General features: G+C 38.6%; 3 protein-coding genes across 10 annotated transcripts in view; 1 reads left to right on the top strand and 2 right to left on the bottom strand.

The window, feature by feature from the left end:
* DCUN1D4 (defective in cullin neddylation 1 domain containing 4) overlaps positions 1 to 4,431 on the top strand; it is a 41,610-nt gene extending 37,179 nt beyond the window's left edge. For all 8 annotated transcript variants that reach the window (XM_041402775.1, XM_041402774.1, XM_041402780.1 and 5 more), the window contains one exon: positions 92 to 4,431. In XM_041402775.1, the coding sequence (XP_041258709.1) occupies positions 92 to 147 (56 nt within the window). In that variant the 3' untranslated portion in view covers positions 148 to 4,431. The remainder of the gene's footprint in view (positions 1 to 91) is intronic.
* Positions 4,432 to 8,209: 3,778 nt separating this feature from the next.
* LRRC66 (leucine rich repeat containing 66) lies at positions 8,210 to 16,705 on the bottom strand. The gene is made up of 4 exons (XM_041402879.1): positions 15,865 to 16,705; positions 13,302 to 13,471; positions 12,462 to 12,792; positions 8,210 to 11,081 (listed from the first exon to the last, which is right to left on the bottom strand). The coding sequence occupies exons 1-4, from the start codon at positions 16,358 to 16,360 to the stop codon at positions 8,341 to 8,343; spliced, it is 3,738 nt and encodes a 1,245-aa protein (XP_041258813.1). The 5' UTR covers positions 16,361 to 16,705; the 3' UTR covers positions 8,210 to 8,340.
* A 122-nt stretch (positions 16,706 to 16,827) lies between these two features.
* SGCB (sarcoglycan beta) lies at positions 16,828 to 24,136 on the bottom strand. The gene is made up of 6 exons (XM_041402878.1): positions 24,082 to 24,136; positions 22,392 to 22,601; positions 21,434 to 21,619; positions 21,130 to 21,321; positions 20,506 to 20,637; positions 16,828 to 19,671 (listed from the first exon to the last, which is right to left on the bottom strand). The coding sequence occupies exons 1-6, from the start codon at positions 24,103 to 24,105 to the stop codon at positions 19,468 to 19,470; spliced, it is 948 nt and encodes a 315-aa protein (XP_041258812.1). The 5' UTR covers positions 24,106 to 24,136; the 3' UTR covers positions 16,828 to 19,467.
* Positions 24,137 to 24,178: the final 42 nt, after the last annotated feature.

Genomic DNA, 24,178 nt, shown 5'->3' with positions numbered 1-24,178 from the left:
TGATGTTCTGAAATAATTTATTTCTCTGAGCTTAATCAATCAGTGTTCTTTTACAAAATTTGGTAAAATACAGTTATTTATCTCTCCACAGGGCCAGTGTTGTTGGATGAGTTTGTGGAATGGTATAAAGGAAAACAGATGACATAGGAGTGTAACTATGCACAGCCACTCAAGTCACTGTTACCACAGTTATGTCAACCATTAGCCATAAACTGCTATCTGTATCAAAGTGCATGCTGCTTTTCTTGCACTGCATCCCTTTGGCAAGGAACTTTTGATGTTTGCTATTTAACAAGCTAGCTATGCTTGCTGTTTAGCATTGTTCTCTTTGAAGGTTGCTTTGCATTTTGTATTTACACTACAAATTGGTGAACTTGCCAGAGTCTTCACTGTGATTATGTGTATATTGCTGTCTAAATTTTGTATATGTGTATAAAAAAAGGCTTCACCTAGGAATTATTTCTGCAGAAATGTATTGTAAAAATAATTTTGTGGCATATTTCTAATCATCACTTACATGTCTGTTGAAACTTCAGTTAATTTGTTTTTCTTTTGGTCTCAAATGTAGCATTTCAGTCTTTCTGGCCATAGTTATGTGAAGAACTATTTACGGTTTCAGTGTTACTATTTGAGATGCCAATTTCTGAGAAGACATGCTGTGATTTCCTTCACCAGAATTTGCCAAACCTGACCTAATGCTTTATAGGAATGAAACATTGATGTCTTAAAAAATATATATACATATGAATATTTAAACACTGTAATAGTTGTACATGCCACAGATTATTTCCATTTGAAGAAAAAAGTACTGACTTTTTAATGTTAAAACTGCAGTAGTCATTACAGGTACAAAATAACAAATTAAAGTACCTTTTAAAAATGGGTTTTAGACTTTTGTAAATTGCCTTTGGCATACTCCTTTTAATTTTTGGTGTACTAAGAGTGTTTGGTCTGTTTTGTGATCTGGTGACCCAATGACATTGAAAGTTCTAGCTGAAATAAGTGGTTTGGGGAATGAAGTATGCTCACCCGTAGCACAGACATAATAAAGGTTTTGGGGATTATTTTGTTTGTAGCACTAGTCTTTCCAAGGGCCTCCAGCTTTGTGTTTCTAAGTACTTGAAAATATGATATCGGAAAAAATACAATGTTGAATAGTCAAAATATTACTTTTCCTTTCCTGTTGGGGATTAAGGTTTCCTAGCAGAATGTCCATTGCAGGCAATGGGCGTGTAAGACACCAGCATTAAGTGACTACTTTGTAGTAGGGACCACTGCCTGTTTCACTCATCTCTATCTGTATGGGATGGTTCTAGTGATTATTTTGGGAAAAAAATGAATGAATGGAATAATGTTTAAGTTCTGTAAATGTAATGTTTAAGTTCTGTCAAGTTGTCTTTGCCTTACCCTTCTTTATTAATGTTAGTGTTGATATTTATAAATAGGTCCTTAAAGTATCAGGTGCTATTAAACTTTTATCCCTAAGGATTTATTAAAATGTTACTGATTCATGAAGCATTTAACAACAAAGGGCCAGTGGGTGTCTTGGAACAACAAATAACATTACTTTTCTGTAGAAATATTTTACAAGGTATTGGCAGTTTTGTTATTTCCCTAGAAATGCCATCCAGGGGAGGAGAAGGAAAGCATTTTAAGTTGAAAGTGAAATTCTCTTCTGTGTTGAAGGTTCTATCCTTGCTATCAAGTGAGGAACAACTGCCATTGACTTCACTCATTTCAGGATTAAGTCTAGGAGGAGGATTAGCCAAAAGCACATTAGTTTGCTGCCCTGGGCCAGGAGGTTGTAATTGTCCTGGTACAGGTGGTCAGTTGTGTTCAGATCTATTTGTTGTTGTTCTTGGTTTTTGTTTTTCAAGCTCAGCTGCCAAAGACAAAAACTGTGTGTCTGTTTGTGTATATTCGTATATACGTAAATATACAATATACATGCATATACGAAACCTAGAATTTCATGATGCTAGGAAGAAAATACTACCTTTCCTGTGAAATAGCTACATTTGGATTTCCATAATACTAAATAGTGCTTTTTAAAGTTAGTAGTGGTAAAACATACACAGTCAGTGCTTTCTCATGTACTAATGCACATAACCTTAATTCCATGTTTGATGCCAGTTTGCACAAGAAATTGAGTGGAGTGTGGAATTTAATGTTTACAATAAGCCTCTTAAGAAAACACACCTTTTATTAAGGCTTCTGATGTAAATGTGTATATTACAATAGCATTACCATAATGAAATGCCAGTGGAGCTGCTGGTTTAGTTCTTCAAAGAATGAACTTAGAAGCAATATGACTTGTAACATTAGGCCAAATTGTGATTGCCAAGATTTTAAGTGAAATAGGTGTAATTGTTCTTAAAGCATTAAGCTAGCTGTTGACTCTAGGAAACTGTTCAGCACAAATTGGTGTGAATCCTGCAACAAAAACAAGTTTATATAAAAGGTTTTGTAGGTCACAAATAACTGAGCTTCCAATAATGGAAGCAAGAGCCAAAGACACTTTTAATCTATTACTGTTACAGGCATAGCTTTCATATAACAGGATTGACAGAAGTCGGTTCAGCCAGGTTTTGACAGTTTTGCAAATGTTTATCAGAATAAAAAAAATTACTTAAAGGCAAATAAATGGGGAAAGAAACCTCAGAAAGTACGTGAGCTGTGTAAGCAAACAAACTTGTTTTATTAATATGGATAGAAGTAATTGGGAGTGATGGAAAGGAAGAATGTGTTTGGAAATGAATTGGATGCTGCAAATTTTTTCTTCCGTTTGAAACAGTATGAATCTGTAGCCATCAGCAGATTTATAAACATGCATCTTCATAAAATAAAGCACAGATTCAATTAAAGCTAGTAGAGACAGCTTTACTGACATTTATAGTGAACAAATGGACTAAAATGAACCTGTGTGGTTTGATGAGCTTCCCTGTGCTATCCATCCTGTTGGTTTTGCCAAATAGGCTGATAGTAGAAGATTCTAACATTGCCTATTCCTGTATATTGGAGAAACTTTTAATAGTTGTGGAAACTTAACTAACATACTCAGTTAATCTTGTATTTAGTACAAGTGTGGCATTTGCTTTTTTTGTTTATTATGCTGATAATCTAGCTGATGTAGACTTGTTTTTTGTTTGATTGTGGGCTCCCATCCCAACCCTTAGGAAAAGTAATGTACAAAACGTGCTGTTTTCTGGGACAAGACACTGAGAGGTCATTCCTGAAAAAGTGTTCTGGGTCTTGTGCTAATGTTACTGTTGTACTGTTACTGAACTTTAAGCAGAAACTTGATCATCAATCCACAGTTAATTTTTGGTATTTGGGAGATGTAAATTGGAGAGACAGTTAGTGAAAGGAAAACAGTGTCCAGAGACTATAGCAGTTGATGTTCTTTGAGAGATGACAAACATTTGGAGCTCTTTGCACTCAGTAATCTTAATCTTTTCAACCTAAATTATTCTGTTAATATTAGTAACCAAAACAGTCCATGAATTAAATTTCCTTCTGAGGCAGAGTGATATTAAGTATTTAAAGTATTAATATAATTCTCTATTACTGTTATTTCTTCACTTTTTATCTTTTCCAAGAAAAGCAAGCTGAAGAACATAGAAATTACTGAAAATATTTATGTACTTGAGTTTTCAGTTAAAACCTCTTTCAGATTGTCTTTAAGCTACAATAACTGCTTAGGTTATCTTTGTGTAGCCATTTCTAATTCTGTAGAGGCTTCTCCCATTTTACCGCAAACATGTCTTGTTCCATCAGAAATATGCTCACACGATCAAAATTAGTTACAGCTTATTGCTACTTTGTTAATGTTCCCAAGTTACTATTTTGAAGGACAAGAAATGGACTTGTGTTAAGGTTTTCCCAGATTTCTGTTGACCCTCAGTCACAAGTCTCACAAATTGTTTGATACTTTTGGATTTTATATAGGCAGCTTTAAAGGTTAGCTAGTGCCCTGGTTCTATTTATAGCTGCTAACATACCTCTTTCTAGGCCTTATATTTTGTCTTTTCATATTGTTGTAAAAGTATATAGAATCCATCCACAAACGGAATGGTTTGTTTTCTGTAATTGAGACCAAAATTCAGCTTTTTTTGGTTTGCTTTTATTTTTTAAATCCTTACCCACTCCCCCACTGTGTGTGTGTGTGCATGTGTATGTGTGTCAAAATAGCACCTACTGACACTGCTGTGGCAGGAACAGCAGTTAACCTCTAACTGTGAATGCTTTATGTCTTAGTTACTTGGATATTACATAAATAAGGTGTGCTAAACTCCTGTGATTCACAATATGATGATAATACTATTATGCCACCTAACATGAGTTAATCCAGTTGATTTTTTTAGGTCTTTTCTTGGTGTTGTTGTAAAATGGCATCCCAGAAATAAACAGTATTTGTATTGGTTTCAGAAACTGACTTCAGATTTTTCTGTGATTCATACTTCAGAAATTTTCATATCTGAACATACATCAGCAGGTAGCCTTTATCAAGTATTAGCAGGGAATTTGTGTGTAGGATCTTGTCCCCCTGGTTTCTAATAGTGGAGCAAATCAGTATTTAAAACTGTTGGGAACAGGTACATGTTTCAAAAAGGTTATGGTTCAAATGCAGTGTGTTGGTGTAAAACAGTACTGTAATACAAAAGTTTTCAACAATAAGTGAATTTGAGCAGAAATGTCTCAAGACTAAATTTTACAGGAGCATAATTGTTACTCACTCATCTTGGTCCAGCCTTTTGACCCACAAGGACCTCATAGAAAAGCTGTTGATGCATGGGCTGGATTAGCAGATGGGTGAAAACTGAAAACTGTAGGGCCCAGAGAATGGTGGTCTGCAGAGCAAAGTCTAACTGGAGAATATTACTGTAACTAGTGCCGTACCCCCAGGGTCACAGCTGGGTCCAGTCCTGTTCAACAGCTTCATTACTGACCTGGGTGATGGGGCACAGGGTCTCCTCAGCAAGTTTGCTGATATGACAACTGGAAGTGAAGGATGATAAGGCAGAGGATCATGCTGCCTTCCAGAGGGATCTCAGCGTGCTTGAGAAATGGCCTGACAGGAACTACATGAGCTTCATCCAGAAGAAGTGCAAAGTCCTGCAGCTGGGAGGAACAGCCCCTGCACCAGTATCTGCTGAGGGCCCCCAGCTGGAAAGCAGCTTGGCAGAAAAGGGACTGGGGGTCCTGGTGGACAGCAGGTCGGAGACGAGCCAGCAACAAGTCTGTGCTGTGAAAAAGGTGAGTGGTTTCTGCCTGATTCTGACAAAGTATTGCCAGTGGGCTGAGGGATGACTATTCCCTCCTACACAGCACTGATGAGGCCACACCTGAGTACTGTGTGCAGTTCTGGGCTTCCCAGTACCAGAGACACTGTGGCATTCTGGAGAGGGTCCTGTAAAGAGCCATGAAGACAATGAAGGGATGGGAACATCTCTCCTATGACGAAAGGCTTACAGCTGTTTGCCCTGGAGAAGACAAGGTGCTGTGGGAAGTCTTACTAAGGTATTTAAATATCTGAAGGGAGGGTGTAAAGAAGACAAAGACTTCAGCCAGTGCCCAGTGACAGGACCAGAGGCAGTGGGCATTAACTGAAACATAGGAGGCTCCATGTGAACATCAGGAACTGCTCTCTTTTTCTGTGAGGGGTCACCATGCTGTTACTGAGTCTAACCTGAGAGATACTCCAAAGCCATCTGAACATGGTCCTGAGCAAATGGCTCTAGGTGGCCTTGCTTGATCAGGAGCATTGGACTAGGTGACCTCCAGGTACTGCTTCCAACCTTGACTTAAAATATTACTTGAAGTGGATGTATTTACATTGTAATTAGAATATTGTAATGCAGAACCCATCCTGAAGAAAGTGTTCATTGTGTTTATGTTTCTGATGAAGGCTGGGATTGGCTTTGCCAATTTTCAGAATGTAAGCTGTTGCTTATGTGTATTTATCAGAGGGTGAGTCACAGTCTTCTCTACCATGAAGAATTTACTATCCAAAAAAGTTTCTTGATTATGTGTAGGTTAAATGTGCATGTCTTGTCCTTATATTTAAGGGTTATTTTTCCAGCCCCATTTTCAGCATATTCAGGAAAGATTGAAATGCTTTGTACCTACAGCAAATAACTTGACAATTATCAAACTATTTTGTTTGAAAATGGGAGTTTTGTTTCATCCTGATTACTGTGTTTGAAGTTCTTGATCTGCTTTTAAAACTCCTGCATTTTGTCCTGTCCTGCTTCACTGTGTGAGGGATTCTGTGTCCTGTTGATTGTGGAGCTTGGCAGGCCATTGCCCTGTGAGAAGGGTGTGTCCAGACTATTGCCAGCATCCTCTTGGCTGGTTGCTCATGCTTCATTTACAAATTCATACAGAGTACACTCAGGCACCTTTTTTATCGAGCCTATTCTGTGACTTTGGTTAACAGCAGGGGGCATCCTACTAGTATAGGTTCCTAGAAAATTCTCAGTGGCCAAATTACTTAATTTTCAGTGTGAGCAAGGTAGAGTGGATGAAATGTAAAGATACAGTCTTGGGTCAGTGTGTGTGGGACTGTGTAACTGTACAGAAGGACATGCTAACATGGGGTGGGCAGGGAGCAGCAGAGTATGATGAGTACTGTGTGGAAGTCACAGAAAATACCAAGGTTTTGTATTAAAGAGCAATTGCTAATGAAATGAATTAATATGGAGGAGAAGCAGCTGAGTGTTTGAATTTGAATGAAGACATGATAGTAAGAATGGAGAGATGAGTAGCAAAGGACAGTGGCAAGATTAGGAAGCCATACGAAGATAAGTTTGAGATGAAACATAATATTTTGACAGTAGAATGAATACTTTGCCACATGTTAAAATCCCACTAAAAAGGAGCAAATTTACTACATCTGACAATAACAGAAACTTTTCCACAACTTTATGGCATAAAGGGAATCTTAAAAATCCTGTAGCTTCTCACAAGTAGTGTACTGTCTGCCTCACCACTGCAGCATTTTCATGGTCAGAAAAAAAGATGAGAAAATAATTTTCCAATATATATTTTGAAATTCTATTAGACTGTTGCACAAACAAATGGCAAAACATTTCAGTGTATGAGATATCAATAGAGCACTGTGTTTTTTTTCCCCATGATTCACAAAATTGCCTTGCTTGTATAGTTAGATTTCTTAACATGTTAGCAGCTGCAACAACCGAAAGGTGACAGACCTTGGAGAGGTGTTAATGATGTTTGAAGATCTGTAGATGCCAAAAAGAGTGAGTCAGTGCTTTTTTCAGGCATTGCATTTTTAAAGTTGTTTTGGCCACAAGTTCTGTGGATAATGAGCTTTACTGAGACTGGCAGTGGTGCTTTGTTCTTAGTTTTTTCTTTAAAGGTAGTTTCAGTGATGTAGTGTGCTATTGGACTTGCTCCTCTTGTGATGGAATTGAAATGTGTTCCTTCTGTTTGGAGCTTTTAGGAGTTACCTGTGTCTTTGTGAAAGAGTTTTCCCAGAGTTGTAGCCAGTGTCCTGCATTTTCCCGGAGCTGGGTCTGCTCCCTTTCATGATGACATTTCCCTTCAAGGACTGCATCAGTGGTACTGAGTCTGTTGAAAGGGCCTTGGGCTATATTCAGAGGTAATTTTACCTTACAATTGCTATCTTTTGGCTGATGTTCTAAAATAGCAGTTTTGAACTGCTCTTGGTTTTCCCCTTCTAAGTAAAATTCTCAAGTGGATATAGGATCCTTTGTCGCTTTTAAAATTACCCTGCCTGTGTCACCACATCTGCAAACTTCAGGTGATGTCCTATTATACCTACATTTTTATAACTGATGTTTCTGTAAAATTGAATTCTATTCTGTGTCTTTGAGAAAGGTGGTTTTCTCTCTTTTGCCAAGTTAAAAAGGAATTTTTGAAAGGCAATTCAATACTGCTTGGACTTTACTTATCTTTGCAACACCAGGAATTCAGAGATAATCCACAAATGTGGCTCAAAAAGCAAAAGATAGTAGTATGTACTATTTCTCTGTACAGGTTGAGTCCCATAAGAAAACACAGTAATAGTAATAATGTAAATTTCCATATTGCATTTATTTTAGACAAAAAGACAAAACTGAGTATCTGAAGCAAATTCCAAGGGAAATATTAGTATCAACAACCAAAAATGAGAAAGTAAATATAATTTAGCAAAAGCTTTATTAATGTTCTGGAGTAGCTTTTTATGAAGTCTGTTATTGGGTTTTTTACGAGTACCCTTCTAAACAAAAGTAATTTCACTTTAAAACAAAATAATGTTCGCACCTGCTGTAATGACATAGATGCTATGGGAGCTTAGTATTACCATTTTGTGTTTCAACTATTGAAGTTTGTTCTCCTGCTTTGCAAAATATTAGCAAATCCATCAAATGCTCTTTTCTTCTTAATAAAAAACTGGTCCTGTCCTGAATTTGTCCGACTTTTTTGGCTGAGAGTTTCACTGGAATTTTGAAGTTCTAAAGTTGTTGCAGAATGATTCTCCACTTCTGCCAAAGTAGTGTGATCCTTCATCTTGCTGGAATCAGTGCTTTCAGAGATTGTATTTGCTGTAGGCTTTGGTGGGAAGGAGCATGAACTGTATGGTGTGCTTTCATCGAAGAAACCTTGTGGGATTGAGAAGGAATATGGATCCTCATCACTCTGATCCAGTTGGAAGGGATCATCTGTTGTGAATTCTGACTGTGTTTTCCCAGAACTATGAAGATGCAGCAGAACTGCTGTAGGACTCCAAGACTTTGTTTCTTCAGGCAGACTGCGATTGCTGGTATCCTGTAATTCTGTGAATCCATCAGAATTTTCCTCATCAGAACTTCCTTGCATTTTATCTGCACAAGCCTGCTTCTCCTGTGGTAGCAAGTCATCTTGCTGTGTAAGAAAAATGAAATGTTTTTCAGCTGTGTGTTCAGGCAGCAAGTGAAGAGATGATTCTTGGCTGGAGTGCAGCAGTGGTGGTTTTTTTACAACTTCATTCAAACCAGTATCAATGGGAGCAAAAACAAAGCCATTGTCCTCAGATGTACTGGTGTTTCTTCGTAATGTAGTGTCTGCTTCACTGTGATTCTTTCCAGGGGAGTTCCTGGCTATGTGCTCATCTGTACTTCCTGCTGGTGCATTTCCTTTTTGTTCTGTGTCACTGAAGCTGAGGAAATGCTGTGATTCTCTGGGAAGAAGAGAAAGCTGCAGTTCATCCTCTTCAGAAGTTTTCTCTGTGTCATATGTGGGAAAAGGTTTTAACTTAAGTACCATGTTACCAAAATCTGTACTTTGGTTGTGGAGAGAATCAGAAATAGAGTTTGGTACTGTTAACTCTGCATTAATGTCTGCTTCACCATGACTCTTTTCAGGGGAGTTCCTGGCTATGTGCTCATCTGTACTTCCTGATGACACATTTTCTTTTTGATCTGTGTGACTGAAGGTGAGAGAATGCTGTGGTTCTCTGGGAAACAGAGAAAGCTGCAATTCATCCTCTTCAGAAGTTTTCTCTGTATCATACGTGGGAAAAGGTTCTAACTTAAGTACCATGTTACCAAAATCTGTACTTTGGTTGTGGAGAGAATCAGAAATAGAGTTTGGTACTGTTGACTCTGCATTAGTAAAATAATCAAATGTACCTGGAGTTTCTTGGCTTGAAGAACTAACTGTATCTGGATCTGACACACTTACATGGCCACTGCTTTTATCAGTATAAGTGGATGCTGTTTCCTGCATGGTGGTATCTGATCCATAATTAATAGTGGTTTCAAAATAGGCACTGTTCTCATCTCCATTTTTCCCAGTCTGCTGAAGTTCAGCAGTACTGTTTGGAGACTCCGGTGGTGTTACGAACTTCTCAGTTCCACTGTCTGTGTTGGCTTCATCTAGCAGTGACTGACACACTGGCAGGTTGTCACTAACACCAGCTTGTTCCACTTCAAAGTCTGCTAAAGAACTACAGTCACTCATTGTGAATGGAGTCCCTTCAGCTGAAGAACTGTCACCAAATATATCAGCTGAAGCTTCTTTTTCATCTGAATGTATCCTTTTACAGTCATGCTCTGTCATGGGAGAGTTTTCTATTGTTTCATAGATGCCTAAATTCTCAATATCTGCATCTCTTCTGAAGCTACTGGGTGAAATAAAATCTCCAACATTGCTAGGTATATTTTTGTTGCCATTTAGACAAAGTTGTTCTTCACAGCTTTGCCTTCCCTGCATAAATTTTCTAGCGTGCCTGGGTTTAGTATGTGAAAGAACACCTTTTCTTTCTGGAGAATCTGGTGTAGTTTTTGTGATCTCAGACTGCAGCAGACCAGAGTTGTTTCTTACTTTGCTGTTTGATGTTATTTTGTTGCTCTTCTGGTAATCCGTCCTTACAAAAAATAGTTCAGTATCATAAATATTTATGCTGTCATTATTGTCAATACTAGTTTGGACTTTTGAAAACGCTGGCATTTTCTTCTTGTTGATCTCAGTATTGCTTTGTTTCTGGTACTCTGCTTTGGGATTTGGTGAATGTACACGACTGCCAGTGACGTTTTCATACACAGTAGAAGCTTCTGTAGGAAAAACCAGTGTGTTTCTTAAAGAATTCTTGTCGCAAATTAACGTATTACACTGCATATTTGTTGGCTTGCTTGCAGAAGACTCTCTGCTCAAGGTTTCATCTGAAAAAGCTTGATTAGAATAGGTGTGTTCTGACCCTGAATTTTTGTTCCTGCGCACGAGTCTCCACAGGCGCTCCAGGTAGGGTCTAGCAAAAGCTCCCAGACAAAAAGCACAAAGAAATGTAATGAGCACAGAGAGGGAGACAGCCAGTGCAAAGTTTGGCTCAGTTTCTTTCTGTCTAAAAACAGTGTCCCTGGCTTTTCTAACCAAAAATGCTGAGACTCCTTCTTTCACCTCTATATTGTAAATGAGATACTTTTCTTTTGTTGTATTAAAAAGACACAAATATAATCCTTCAGCAGTTTTCTCAGCCTTGTATATCACTAAATTATTCATTTTGTCCAATGTCATATGAGGAAGACTGTGATTTTTTGAAATTCTGCCCTTAGGTGTCCACCAAGAGACTCCATTGCCTGAAATGAAAGAAAATACAAACTCAGTCTTTGTTAAAAGCATAGTATACTTGGGCTTAGAGGGCCCAGTGGTATTATTTTTAAGAATATACTCTGGACTATCTCTCATAATTTTAACAGTTTATTATTAATCCCTTTTCCTTTTATCCATCCTAAGTAATTTTACATGGTACAAAGTCTGTTAAACCATATTACAGGCCTGTCCCCACTGCCTCCCATCTAAAAACACAGTACATGTGGGATCTTAATTGTAGACTTTACAAGAAAAATGGTAATGTGAGGATGGAGGTCACTGAAATCATCTAAGCAATTCAGGGTTTTACTGGAAACACCTGCTGATCTTCCTTGTGGAAGAGACATCTACAGCCAGCTGCTCTGCAGCCTGGCCATGGTCCCTGTGTACAGCTGTGGGGTAAAACATCACCTCTTCACTGTCAGTGTTTCAACCACTGTGATTTTCCTCTAGTTCCTGATCTGGCTGCAGCAAAAAAGTTCTGTAAATCAAGGTATTTATACAGACTGAGCAATTGTTCCAAACTTGTGCTGGTGTGGGCCGTGGCTGGTTGTTGGCTTCTAGCAATTTGTTTCGAGGTTGCATTTTTGGCTTTGTCTTTGGATCAGCTTTCGTTCCCAGCTGAGTTTTGCTGCAATCCAGTGTGTTGATTTTAATCCAGGTTTCTGTGACTTTTCTTGTAAACAGAGCAGGTGGCATTTCTGGTGGGTCCTGCATATTTTCGTTTGGGGATGAAGGATTCTCATGGGAAAGCCTTACCACCTCCAAGTGCTATTAGTCCATTAGAGTTAAACCATTTTGCCTGATGGCACATGACAGGTACACCTTCTGCTCTGAGTTTGATCTTAGTTTTCCATCTGCATAGTAAGTCTTGGCTCCCTACGTTTTGTTGCTTATACCCTCAATGTTCTCTATTAATTTTAAGTGAAGTGTGTGCTACAGTGGCTGTACTTCTTTAGAAGAACTAGAAACCTTTTTCCCTGCAAATAAGCCTTCAATTCAGTTTGCTGTAACTGCATACTGAAAACTATTGCATCCTTGGTTTTCTCCATGCCTCAGAAGTGCCACCCTGCTGTTTGGTCCTTTGTTTCAGTCCAAAATGAACTAACACATTTGCAATATATTACTTATTGAAACTTATTTGTATGCAATTCAGCATCACTTCCTCCTTTAATGTAAGAAGGGAGATGAAGACTCAGGAAACCTAACTTTCAAATATTATAAGCAGAAATATTTTTGCATGTTAAATTGTTATTCAATTTTTAAACAGCGTCTTTAGAAAGAGACTTTTAAAACCAGATTTATTTGATCATTCTGCATTCATTTGGATTTTAGTAGCATTTGAATGGAGTGCCTGTTTTACATACCCCTTATGTTGTCCAAGTTACAGGTCAGCACTGATGTGTTCCCTGTTGGGACTGTGGCCCTTTTGAGCAAAACATTGTCCCTACAGTTTAAATGGAAACTTGAAAGATACAGCAGAGGTTTCTGGGAGTTGTTGGCAGACTTATTGTATGAAAGGCTCCATTTCTGCCTTGTGGAGTCAAAGATAAAATGAAAGAAATGTTTAAAAGCATTTAGCCTGCAGTTAAATATCCAGTCATTCTTTGACAAATACACTTCAAGTTGAAAAAAGTTCAAACTGACTAGTATCTGTGGCAGAGGGATTGTCAGAGCATTTTCACGGAGATCCACGACCTATTTGGAAATAACACAGAATTAATTTGATAAGGCTTACAGTGGAATTCTTATTGCAACATCTTACAACAGTGGTTCGGGGTACAAGCAATTCTGTAGTTCTGAATCTGCTTAGGATTTCAGTAGTGTTGTTCTAAGCTTTTTAATATAGATGAAAAGTTTAAATGGTGGTGTTTAGAATTCTCCCATTGTAGACTTACCTCTGTGTGAATAGGGAGCTGCAGAGCTCTTGCAGTGGAAGGGATTGGGGAGAAAGGGATGTGTATTGTTATGGATTGGTTTGTGGCATAGAGAAATTGTGAATTTATGGTTATATCTATTACATTTCAGTGTGTGTGTTTTCTACATATAAAAAGTAAATATATAAAATATTATTTTCACCATTTTCTCCAGTTTTTTAATTCTACACTAGTATTATAATCAGAACCATATAATCATGCTGAATAGTTGGTAAATAATATCTTTAATGATTACCATAAAATATTGAAACAGCTGTATTGCTTTACAACCTGTAATTTGTTGAGATCTCTGAAGACATCTGGATGAATTTTAGTTATCTTGTTGTTTCGCAGGTCAACGTCCTTCAGCTGTGAACAGTTTTGAAAGTCCTTTGGGTCAATGTGTTGTATGGCATTGGATGACATATGAACAGTTTGTAAAGACTGCAGGAGGCCTAGCCCTAGGAAGAAAAAACCCTTCTTTTACATTTCATATTATTGTTTTCTCAATTGCATCAAGTGTCTTTATAAAAGTCTTTGCAACAAAATTCCTTCCATTCCTCACTATTGTAATGAGTGGCTGCATCCTTTGTGTTATGCCTTTCCTAGTCAGGGGTTGTCCCATTCTAAAAGCTGCATAGCATCAACAGCTGGCACATTAAAACATTCACAGTCAATGGATGTCTTAAAAATGTCTTAAAAGCCACTTTCATAAAAGCACTAGCATTTCTTTGTGCTATCAAAATTATTCTGACTTTGATCTTTGTACTTTGAGCAAGCTTCTCTGGAGAACTGGAGGTAGGAAAGGAGTGTGAAAAGGGTAGAATATATTGAGTTGACAAGCTCTAAATATGTTAATTGCAAGTAAAAGATGAAGATGCAAAAGGTGATACAGTATCTCCTATCCATTTGCATGTGCAGTTTCATGGGAGTGGAATTACTTGCACTGTATTCATAGGATGTAAAACCAAATGAAAACAAAACTATGTTGTTGCTTATGCCTACTGCCTGTAAATTTATGAAGCATGACAGTACATTCTTCAGTGCATCCTAGTTTCAATAACATAACACCTTGCATAAGGAACACTTTTGTTTGCTGGAGACACCTCATTGTTTTGAGGTGCTGTGAAGGCAGCCCCTGAAGCTCCAGCCTGCAAGGTCCAGTGGAAAAGCAGGCACTTGAACACTCAGCGTGCCCACTGGTGCTGAGTGTTCAACACCACAGTGCCACTCTAAAGTGATTTTTGATCATACAGCATTGTTGAGAAGCTACTAGTTCTTAAAAATTTTGCCCTTGGTGTCACCTTGTTTACCAGAAACCTCTTTTCTCAGACAGCAGTTCTGTTTGCTGAGTAATTATCTTTGTGTTTATTGTGAAAAGCAGAGAGAATGATTAATTCTTCCTATGAAACTAAAAGTAGGTAATGGGAAAGGCATACAGAAGTTCTGGCAGTTCATAAATTCATGAGTGTACCTGTATGAGGAATTCTACTGTGGCTACTTCCCTGAATTTAAGTTTCTGCCAAAAATATACACTGGTATGGCAGCAGTGGACAGCAGCCTTACTCCTGGGGGGATGGGGGGAGGTAGGGAAGGGTTTTTCTGTGGGAAATCTCTGCTATAAAACTGCAGTTTTGTTTTCTTTCCAGACCTTAAACCTCCGAATTTTAGTGAAGTATTTTGGACAAGAATAAGGTTCTGAACATGTATTTAAATGAATATAGGATTTGAGTATAACTTGAAGTATGGTGGTACCATGCACAGCAATTTGAACTTAAAAAAACGGAGGGTCTCTTATAGAAGAGGATTGGTCTGTCTGACCCTCTGAGGCATCATATTTATCTAAATCAAACAAAATCATATTTATCTATATCAAAACAAAATCTTGATATATTTTAAAATGTAAGCTTGTCTATACTGTCTATTCAGATACCTTGTCTACACAGACACTACAAAATCATTAAATGAAATGGGTTTCCATTTCCTCCTGTGTGCCAGAGAATTATTTAATAGCATAAAAGGAGAAAAACAGAACTTTCATGATCTTGTGTAGGGGCAAATATATTATCTTTGTGTGACTTTGTGGGATAAGTGATATTTTTGTTTGTCATCACTTGTCCTCCTGCATTTTCAAACTCTTGAATCCGATCATGTTATCAGACATCAATAAATCCAACATATTGTATAGGACAGGGTTGCTCATCTGGTAGCTTCTGCTTCATTTAAACTGTTTGGCCACTCTGAATCATCCCTGGATAAAGGCTAAGCTGCCCAGCATAGTTCAGTGACCAGCAAAGGCCTTCTCAAAGTCTCTTGAAATCTTACAGCCCTCTCCTGTTACACCAAGGGGTCGCTGTGATTGAGTATTAAACAGCACTGAGCAAAATTGTTAGCAATGAACAAAATATATTTTCCTGTCTCTGAAATACTGAAATTACAGCAAGTATTATTTAAGAGCACTGACTTCCTTCTGAAGGGTAGTATGAAATTAATGATAAAAAAATAATTTTTTGGACATTAAGGTCCACAACTGGGATGTGGAAGGGTAGTTTTCCAAAGATCCATACTCCCCCTTTCTATACAAGTAAGAATACTGCTTGGGCTCTTAAAGGATAAAACTGGTTATATTTGACTGCTATTAATCCAGTACAGTTGCTAAGACTCTATTTAAAAGAACGAACAAAGTAAACAAACAACTGATTTACTTCCGCCTCTGTATTTGCCAGTGGAACTTTCCCTCACCTTTAGTGTAATAAAATGAGAAAGTCACATTCTGGATTCCGTAAGATGTATGAATTATATCCAAAGCCAACCCTCTGGGAATCAAGTCCTTAAAGATTTTTGAAATGCTTACCTCTTGGAACTGTATTAAGATTATTTCTTTCAATTGACAATACTTTCAAAGCAGGCAGGAGACGATCAACAATGCTGTACTTTTGAGACCCTGGTGCAGGTGTAGGCATGTCCAGTGTGAGGGTGTGGATGGCATTACCACTGAGGTCTAGAGTTTCTAAATTGGGTAAATTCGTACAAGCAGTTAAAGTGAGTTCAGAAATCAGGTTGTTACTGAGGTTCAGGTGTTTTAGCATCCACTCTTCATTTCTTCCATCAGAGCACACAAAAGTTTTAATATTATTGTAGCTCAAGTCAGCTGTTACTGCTATTTGTGATGTATCTTCTGGAATAGTAGATATTCTGGTAAAAGAGCAATTCAGTAAGAACTGCCCATCCCAGCGGCACTCTGAACGGCGATGTGTAGCAGGAAGGATCTGCTGTGACTTGGCTCCCACTGATCCAGGAAGATTAAAGTAAAGGACCACAGCTATGACATGCAGGTGATAGTTATCCATAGTATCTATATGTAAAATGTAGAATTATGGTTAAATTCAGCACAACACGGATAGGAAGCATAAACAGTTTGACATTAAAAAAAATCAACACCAAATAACCACAGCATTACCAACATTCTCCCTTGAACATTCAGTTTTGGAGTCTTATTTTCAAAAAGAGCATTCATAAACTGGTAACCTCCCTCCTCCCCCATCTATCCCAAAAAACAATTAGAACCTTTTTTTTTCTTTTCCAGCCTTTTTGTCGAGAAACACAACTTCTCGGGAGCTTGAGATCTAACAACAGTGGAGACTTTTGAACTCTGCTTCAGGTATTGCACACAATTACTGAGCAAAGTCCACCATATACAATCTATGACAAACAGGTGTGGAACAATTTTTATACTTCCAGCTGTCATATCAATAACACAACAATGTATTTTTAATGAAAAACTATATTCTTACAAATAACACTTCTGAACTGCGGCTGCATCTTAGAATTATTTTTTTTATTTCAAAACAAGCATTTGAAATTCTACTGCCTTTCACCCATTGGAACAACCACCACACTTACAGGTGGTGAGAGCTCTTCACATGCAGGTTGTTTCAGCATACTCAGTATGGCATTTTACAGAGGCATGTAGAATACACTTTATACACACAAAATCTTAAGTGCATAATGGGACTGAAATAAACAGTGTTCCACTCAATGTTTTAAATACATATAGAAAAATGTACCTTAGGCAGTTAGAAGATAAACAAGTAAGTGCTCAACAGAAGGCATGTGTGTTGCCAACATTTCTCAAACTGTGTAATATAAATATAAAATATATTAACAATACACAGTGGCTAGCAAATTTGATAACTTATTTCATTTGGTATTTTTATGATTGGTTTTGCTACATTTTGACAAAAAAATCCACACTTCAAAAACAATTCTGGAGATCATGATTTCAGAGTACCTTTGTGACAAATCTTTCAGCTGTACATTGCACACAGTATTTTAAAAAGAACTCTAATTACAAGAATCCCATACTAGCATATAGACATGTCAGTATTAATCAGAGGAGAGCTTTAATATGTGTTTAACCTACTTGACCAAGGTAGTATCTGTTATTTTCAAGATGTACTTCAGCTTTGAGAATACTGCTCTTTATATTTTTTAATGTGTTCGCATTTGTATACATGAAGTGACAAAAGTGACAAAGTTCCATTAGCATGAGAGTGAAAATTCTAAAACTGGTAGTTAATTTCCTCCTCTTAACTCTAACAGATGTTAGAGATGCCTCTAACTGAGGCACTGCTTAGCAGCAAAGGTGGGTGTAAAGCAGCAAAATGTGTGTTAAAGTGTTTAGTAACTATTAACTCTGATAAAACTATGAGGTCCATGAAGGAAATATGCAAAATGTTAGTACCTCTCCACAATCTTTAATGTGAGAACTCAGTATTTTTTGCTACATCATATTCTGCTTATTCTGATTTTGTCAGAACAGCCCCACTGCTGTCCAGCCCCAAAACCGCAACGACTACTGAGCATCAAAATCTGGCTTTGCCTTTGAGCAGTGAGGGAAATATGACTCCTGTGACCTCCCCCACGTGCTGCACTGCCTGACTGATGAATACCCCTCCAAAAATCACTTCCACCCGTACACATTCTGCATGAGTGCTTACTGCCTGCCAGTAAATTCAGAAAGGGGACCTTAGATATGAATTTCTTGTTCCAGCAGGAGCTGATTTGTATTTTATGGAATCCTATGTACTTTGAGCGCTGTAAAACAAGGGTAGATAGTTTATCGTCCTCTAACAAATAATCAGTTCTGAAGTTAATGTGTAAAACTCGCACAATTTTTAGGTAAAGAAGTGTGTGCTTATCAAAAATTTTGTCAAAAAGCTGTTACAAAGTCACTTTGAGACCTCCAATATTAAGGTTACTTGATGCTACTGCAAAACAAAGCTATTTTAAACTGAAGAAATACATGGGGTGAGGAAAGAAGGAATCTTATAAATAGCGGGTCTATTTTTAGCACAAAACACCTCACTGCTGCAGAAGCAGTTGGAAGGCTCAAATAGGCCCCAGTTCACCATAGTTTCACTGCTGACAAATTCTGATACACATGTATTTATCTGATGTCCTACCACCACGTTTATTATTACAGACCTGCAGTTTAACTTCAGAAGTTAATGTTTTGATGTTCTCAGTAATGCATCAGTACTGACATTTATGAAGAAGGAAAGATCTGACCTCAGACACTGCTGCAACAGTTATGCTTAGATTATTACCTATTGTTAGTGGACTCAGACACTGTTCACATTAGAACACCCAGGAAAACACTATTTTTGGGTAGTAAGCAAGTTGTAAGTACATTTTTTTAAATGTATTTTTACTATAAACACGTTTTATAAGTACTTCACATAAATTAAGCAACTGCAGAATGCATTAACTGCACAGATAGAATGGAAGTTCAAGCAACACTTCAATAACCACAATACTACTTCAAAATGCAAGTTAAATTTCCATACTCAGTATTACTTTGCAAATATTATTTATGATAGCATAATTTTTTAACGACATGAGAATGAATACATGTCAGAAATGATGTGATATTTTAAAGTGAATCTGCCACTACCCCTCTTAGTACACATATGGTAAACCACCTAAGTTTGGGGTAAATCAATGTATCAACAAGAAAGAAAAGTCTGCCACTTCAGCCATCCTAGGAAAATCTATTTCCAAGAAAAAGTTGACATTCCTGTTGAAGTACTTCAGACTGCAGTTGTGTTCTCAGCAGTCTTCAAGGTCTTGGGATGTAGGACAAAAACCTCCTCTAGAGAAAACTGTAGGCAGTAGAGTTGTTGCCAAGATCGTGTTCTTTACATATATTCTACTGATCCCAATTTAAGAAGGTACTTCAGTATGCACGTACACTGAAAGCTTACAGATTCAGTGCCACTACTGCAGCTAACAGGATGACGACCTAATAGTGCTGACCGTAACAGCCTTTCCTTAAAAACACTATGTAAGAAATGTTAGTATAAACTGCTGTAAAAAAAGAAACCCTGGAAGGCATGCAATGACTTCATACAAATCTCTGTAAACACGGACGAGGCCGGTCCCAGCACAGTTTGTTTTAGTGCGTGGCCCCGCAGGGGTTGGCAGAGGTCTGACAGCCCATGTTGTGCCCGGTGACCTGCACCTTGAACAGCGTCCCGTCCGCGCACATGCACAGCTTGAAGCGCAGCCAGTTGCCGTTACTGAACTGCTCCCCGTAAGAGGAGCTTGGCAGTCGTGACGGGCTGACCATCACAGTTCCGTTCAGGATGATGCTGTTTTCCTGTTAAGGAGAGGGAAAGAAAACAAATTGTAGAATTACAGCTTCTAATGTAAATAAGGCAGATTGTTTTTGAGAAGGACAAACTGGTTTCATGGATAAATAACATCTCTCAAATGGCTGTAGAATCAACAGTAATAAAAAAGGTATGTATACAAATGTTCAATTTTTAATGAAAATTATAGCGATGCCTATGGATTTCTAGTCACCAATGCACTTTTCTATTCCAGTGGTGGATCAATATGGAGAAAGACAGCAGTAGGGAACTTTTCACTTTACATTCTTATTAGCAATTGCAGTAAATGTAAAATATGGACAGGAAAAAGGAAATTGAATTCATACATGAAATTCATTCACACTTCAAAGTGCATATACCTTTATTTTTATCCTTCTTTCCCATCGTTCCATATATACTGCCATCTTAATCTCCAGAAATCTTAAAGGAATGCTAGTGAGTCTTACAGCAGCATCACAGAAGGTAATGCTCCAAAATATATGCTCTGCTCTTCTGGCAAAGGTTGCCAACCCTGGTTCAGCTTCCAGAGGAGATTAACTCCCTCTGGTATTCACGTCAGTACAGAGGCCAATAGCTTAGCTTTAACTGCATAGTAGGTTTTTGGTGTCTTAACAGTAGTAAATCAATGTTACCTGAAGCTACTCAATCACTACTTAACAGCAAAGTAATAAATCATCCATTTAAATCCTACCAAATATACTAACTTTTATGCATGAGTAATTTATATAAAATTTGAAAATATATAAAGCTACATCAGTTTATTATCAGCTTAAATTTGAAGCTAAGCTGTTAAAAAAATTGCTTTGATTTGAAATACTTACTGCTTTAAGTTCCATGTTTCCACCCATTCGAAACTCAATTGTCTTGCCTGTGATGAAAACACCTTCATTTCCCCGGACAATGGCACGACCATCAACCTTTATGTTTAGATCACTGGTTGCATTGCTGGTAATCTAAGAACACAACCAAAATAACCTTATTACGGATTAGTGAAAATGTGGCACTTGTGTTTGTCTGAGTAACTTTAATTACCTTAAAAGTAGTGCTGTGCAATTTAATAAAAAACTTCAATTTCCTTTCTGCCACTAGCTTCTGCATATTTGTTATTTTCCATGTTCAATTTCAAAACAGGATTACTGAATTTTGGAAGGTATGTAAAATTAATTTTTTGTATAAAGATAACAATTCATATGACAATTTTATGGGATACACAGCTGTTGTACCAAATACAGGCTTCCTGTTAAGACAGATTATGTAAATTTACCCCTCTGTTTTCACTGAATCTGTTCCTCCTATGTATTTATAGTTGTGGGTGTTTTTTCTGCACAGGATTGCTCAGTGCTTCCAAAGGCACACTCAACCCCCTATAAAACCACTAACCCTACTCTACCCTTACACAAACAGTGGGCTGTATTCTCATTACTTACACAAAATAAGAGACATACCCTTTCTGTAGAGGCCTTTTGTACATTCAAGATTTTAACTCCATTTGGCAGATGAAACTCATGAGTTTCATAGTCGGTGCTGAACAAAGTATTTTGTGTTCGTGGGTCAACAAATTCCATGCCAATATCGCTGGTGATAGAAGTTTTGTCTTTTTCCACGCTAAGCTTGGTTGTTCCTTGCTGAAATACAATCTTCAGAAACAAAGGCATGAACTTAATGATGTTTCAAATGTAATATTTATTAGCAATGTGAGTGTAACTCTCTAGTGTTGCTCACACACTTTCAATCCATGGTATAACTTACAGGCTGATTATTCCCAGTGATCACCAAGTCTTCATTCCGTCTCCCTCCTACGGTGCTTTTGTATAAGGGATGTATAACACCCATGTCAGACACCTGCTTAAAGCGCAGCAAGCCACTCTCGTGGAATTCCATACTGTCACAACCATTGGGGCCAATTCTTATCACGGCCCAGATAACCAGGGTGATCTGAAAGAGAAACACATTTTCAAGGATTATGTTGATCAGATCTTCCCACACAATTACTGTATTAATTAGATGTTTTATTTGAACAATTATTAATGCTAGTGTTTAAGTGAGCTTTAACTGTGAGTTGACTTTAGTTTGTTCCTACTGAAAACACCATAACACGTTTAATTATGAAAAGCATTTTAAATTATTTTTAGACTTACTTGAAACAGTAACTGAAATGATTTATATATATATATATGAAATACTAAATCATATCCATAGTTATATCTTTTTTCTATTTAAGGGTAATAAATAAATTTACTTAATAGTTCAGCTTGGTATATAGTATGTTGAACTGCAAGAATGCATCCTCCCAGATGGATGTGCAATTATGAAAAATAGTTTGTTACTTCTCATTGACCAAGCAATAAAAATGTGATTATTAGAACAATGAAGCTTTAAATTGCAGTGGCTGGTTAATTCTGAATGTTCACATACAGCTCTGTAACATAAAATAAAGCCATGTTTTATATGCCATATATCCTGAATGCATATGTACTAATAACACTTCTCATGAGGTGACCATTATTACCAAAATACTCATGCCTGAACTTACACCATTCTTCCATCTAACCTTGCTCAGACTACATAAGAACTAAAAAGAAAGAAGAAAAATGAGAATCTCCTTCAGCATGTTTTAAGGCCTCAGCCATACTGGAAACTTTTTTGTACTGAACTGTCAAAATGAAATATGACCTAATGTTGCTTCCACTATAGCTATGATACTCACGATCAGATTGATGACGGCCAAAATAAAAAGAACAACAATCACACAAATGGCCAAGTTGCCTTTCCTGCCACGTAAGCCTGTCTTATGGAGACGGTCTTCATCAATTGGAATGTATCCTGCTTTGAAGTTGCTGTTGTGCTCCTTGTTAACATTCCTGCGTTCCACAGCCTTCTCTCGCATAGACTTCTTCACCGGGCCGTTAGAGCTTTGCTGTAACACAAGGCATGGGTTAGCTTTAAAAGGCATGTAAATTAGCTACGATGGCACACACATATGTATGCAAAAAATGTAAACTGACTAGTGGGATATATTGGATATTATGTTCAGTATTAGATTTAAGTCTGGTACCTGGCTGTCACAATACACACTTAGAACCACAGCAACCTCTGCTAGCACAATGACTAAATTTAAAATCCAGATACTTTCAAACAATATATGGCTTTATATCTCATATTTATCAAGGCAGAATAGGAATTATTAATTATATTGTTACAGTTAAAAAACTAAAACCAGCTACCAAGAAATTAATCAAGTTTTTACCTCTCAGGAATGATACAGGACATAATCCTGCAGGTCATCCGCCAATACGCAGGATTTTAGTTCCCTCCATGCTCATATGTGATAGACTCAGTGGCTATTTAAAATGAGTGTGGTGGATACAGTTTTTAAATTAGTTTGACAGCATAGGGTTTGCATTCAACTCCTGTTGCTTGCATGCAGCATTGAGAAAGATACTGTGAAGCTTCAAACCTGGCATGGGGAATTTGGCCAGAGTAGCTTTCATGTAATAATCTGAAGTTATGAGATTGTAAGGGATATCCTGTCAATGTAACAAAGTAATAGAGGAAACTCTTGTACGTATTCATAGTAAAAATAAACCTTTAATGTATTTTCGTAGCTGTCCAAAATTTTGTTCCACTTCCCTCGAATGGAACGGTTTGTTATTTAGGGATTCACATCTTCAAAGAAGGAGTCTGATCTTTTGGATGGAATTAAGTTTGTTCACTTGAAATGAACCCTAAAGCTACACCTTAAGTAACTGCACTTGCACATATCTACACTGACGTAACGAGTAACAACACCGTGGTTTTTTCTGCTGTTGAAGAACTATTAAGAGATGGTGTTGAGAAAGGTGCTTGACCTGGACGAGTTTGTGGAGGCTTCGCTGCCTCGGGGATGTTGAGGACCCCCTGTGACCCTGCAGAACCCACAGGAGCTGCGGGGCGCCGCAGGCACCCCCGGCTGCCTCCCGCCCGCGGCAGCGCCGAGCGCCTCGACAGGCGCGGCGGCTCCGTCCCCGCACCGCTCAGACGCCAGGCGCCTCACGCCCAGGGCACCAAGTATTTCTGTCTGTCACATACCCACGCCTGCGGGCAGGACGGCGCCGCCCCGCCCGGACAGCAGGCTCGGGCCGTCTCTCCCCGGCACGGCCGAGCCCGTTCTGTCCGAACAGCGCCGGGCACAAGGCGGGAAGGGCCGCCCGAGCGCGGTTTCTCCCCTCCCCAGCCGGAGCGCCCCGGCACCACACCAGCCTCGCCCACCGCAGCGAAAATGGCACCCCCACCCGAACGCCCCCTCAGCGAGCAGCACCCCCGGCAGGACAGCCTGCTCCCCGCGGCCCCGCTCCCCCCTGGCCCCGGCGGGGATGGCGCCGCCGCCTCCCCGTGCCCGTGTCCCGCTGCGGACGGACCTGCTCGGGGGCGGCCGCCGCCATCTTTCCCCGCCACCGCCGCCGCTGCGCAGGGGCCGCGGGCGCCCCCTGGTGCCGCTCCGCGTGCCGGGACCCT

The sequence above is a fragment of the Onychostruthus taczanowskii genome, unplaced genomic scaffold (genome assembly GCF_017590055.1).
Source record: "Onychostruthus taczanowskii isolate IOZ18803 unplaced genomic scaffold, ASM1759005v1 scaffold2, whole genome shotgun sequence".
NCBI classification, from domain to species: Eukaryota; Metazoa; Chordata; class Aves; order Passeriformes; family Passeridae; genus Onychostruthus; species Onychostruthus taczanowskii.
The sequence above is the reverse complement of the archived record's forward strand: the minus strand, read 5'-3'. Positions and strand labels throughout refer to the sequence as shown.

What these genes read in the sequence shown, in the direction of transcription:
- LRRC66 (XM_041402879.1), bottom strand. Translation starts at nt 16,360, where the DNA reads ATGGATAACTATCACCTGCATGTCATAGCTGTGGTCCTTTACTTTAAT. An exon ending in TCTTAATACAGTTCCAAGAG is followed by an intron (nt 13,472 to 15,864) that starts GTAAGCATTTCA and finishes TTTTCTTCCTAG; the next exon opens with GGCTAGGCCTCCTGCAGTCT. An exon ending in TAACTTGGACAACATAAGGG is followed by an intron (nt 11,082 to 12,461) that starts GTATGTAAAACA and finishes CTTTCATTTCAG; the next exon opens with GCAATGGAGTCTCTTGGTGG.
- SGCB (XM_041402878.1), bottom strand. Translation starts at nt 24,105, where the DNA reads ATGGCGGCGGCCGCCCCCGAGCAG. An exon ending in TCACTGGGAATAATCAGCCT is followed by an intron (nt 21,322 to 21,433) that starts GTAAGTTATACC and finishes TTGTTTCTGAAG; the next exon opens with ATTGTATTTCAGCAAGGAAC. An exon ending in AAAAGGCCTCTACAGAAAGG is followed by an intron (nt 20,638 to 21,129) that starts GTATGTCTCTTA and finishes TTGTGTTCTTAG; the next exon opens with ATTACCAGCAATGCAACCAG.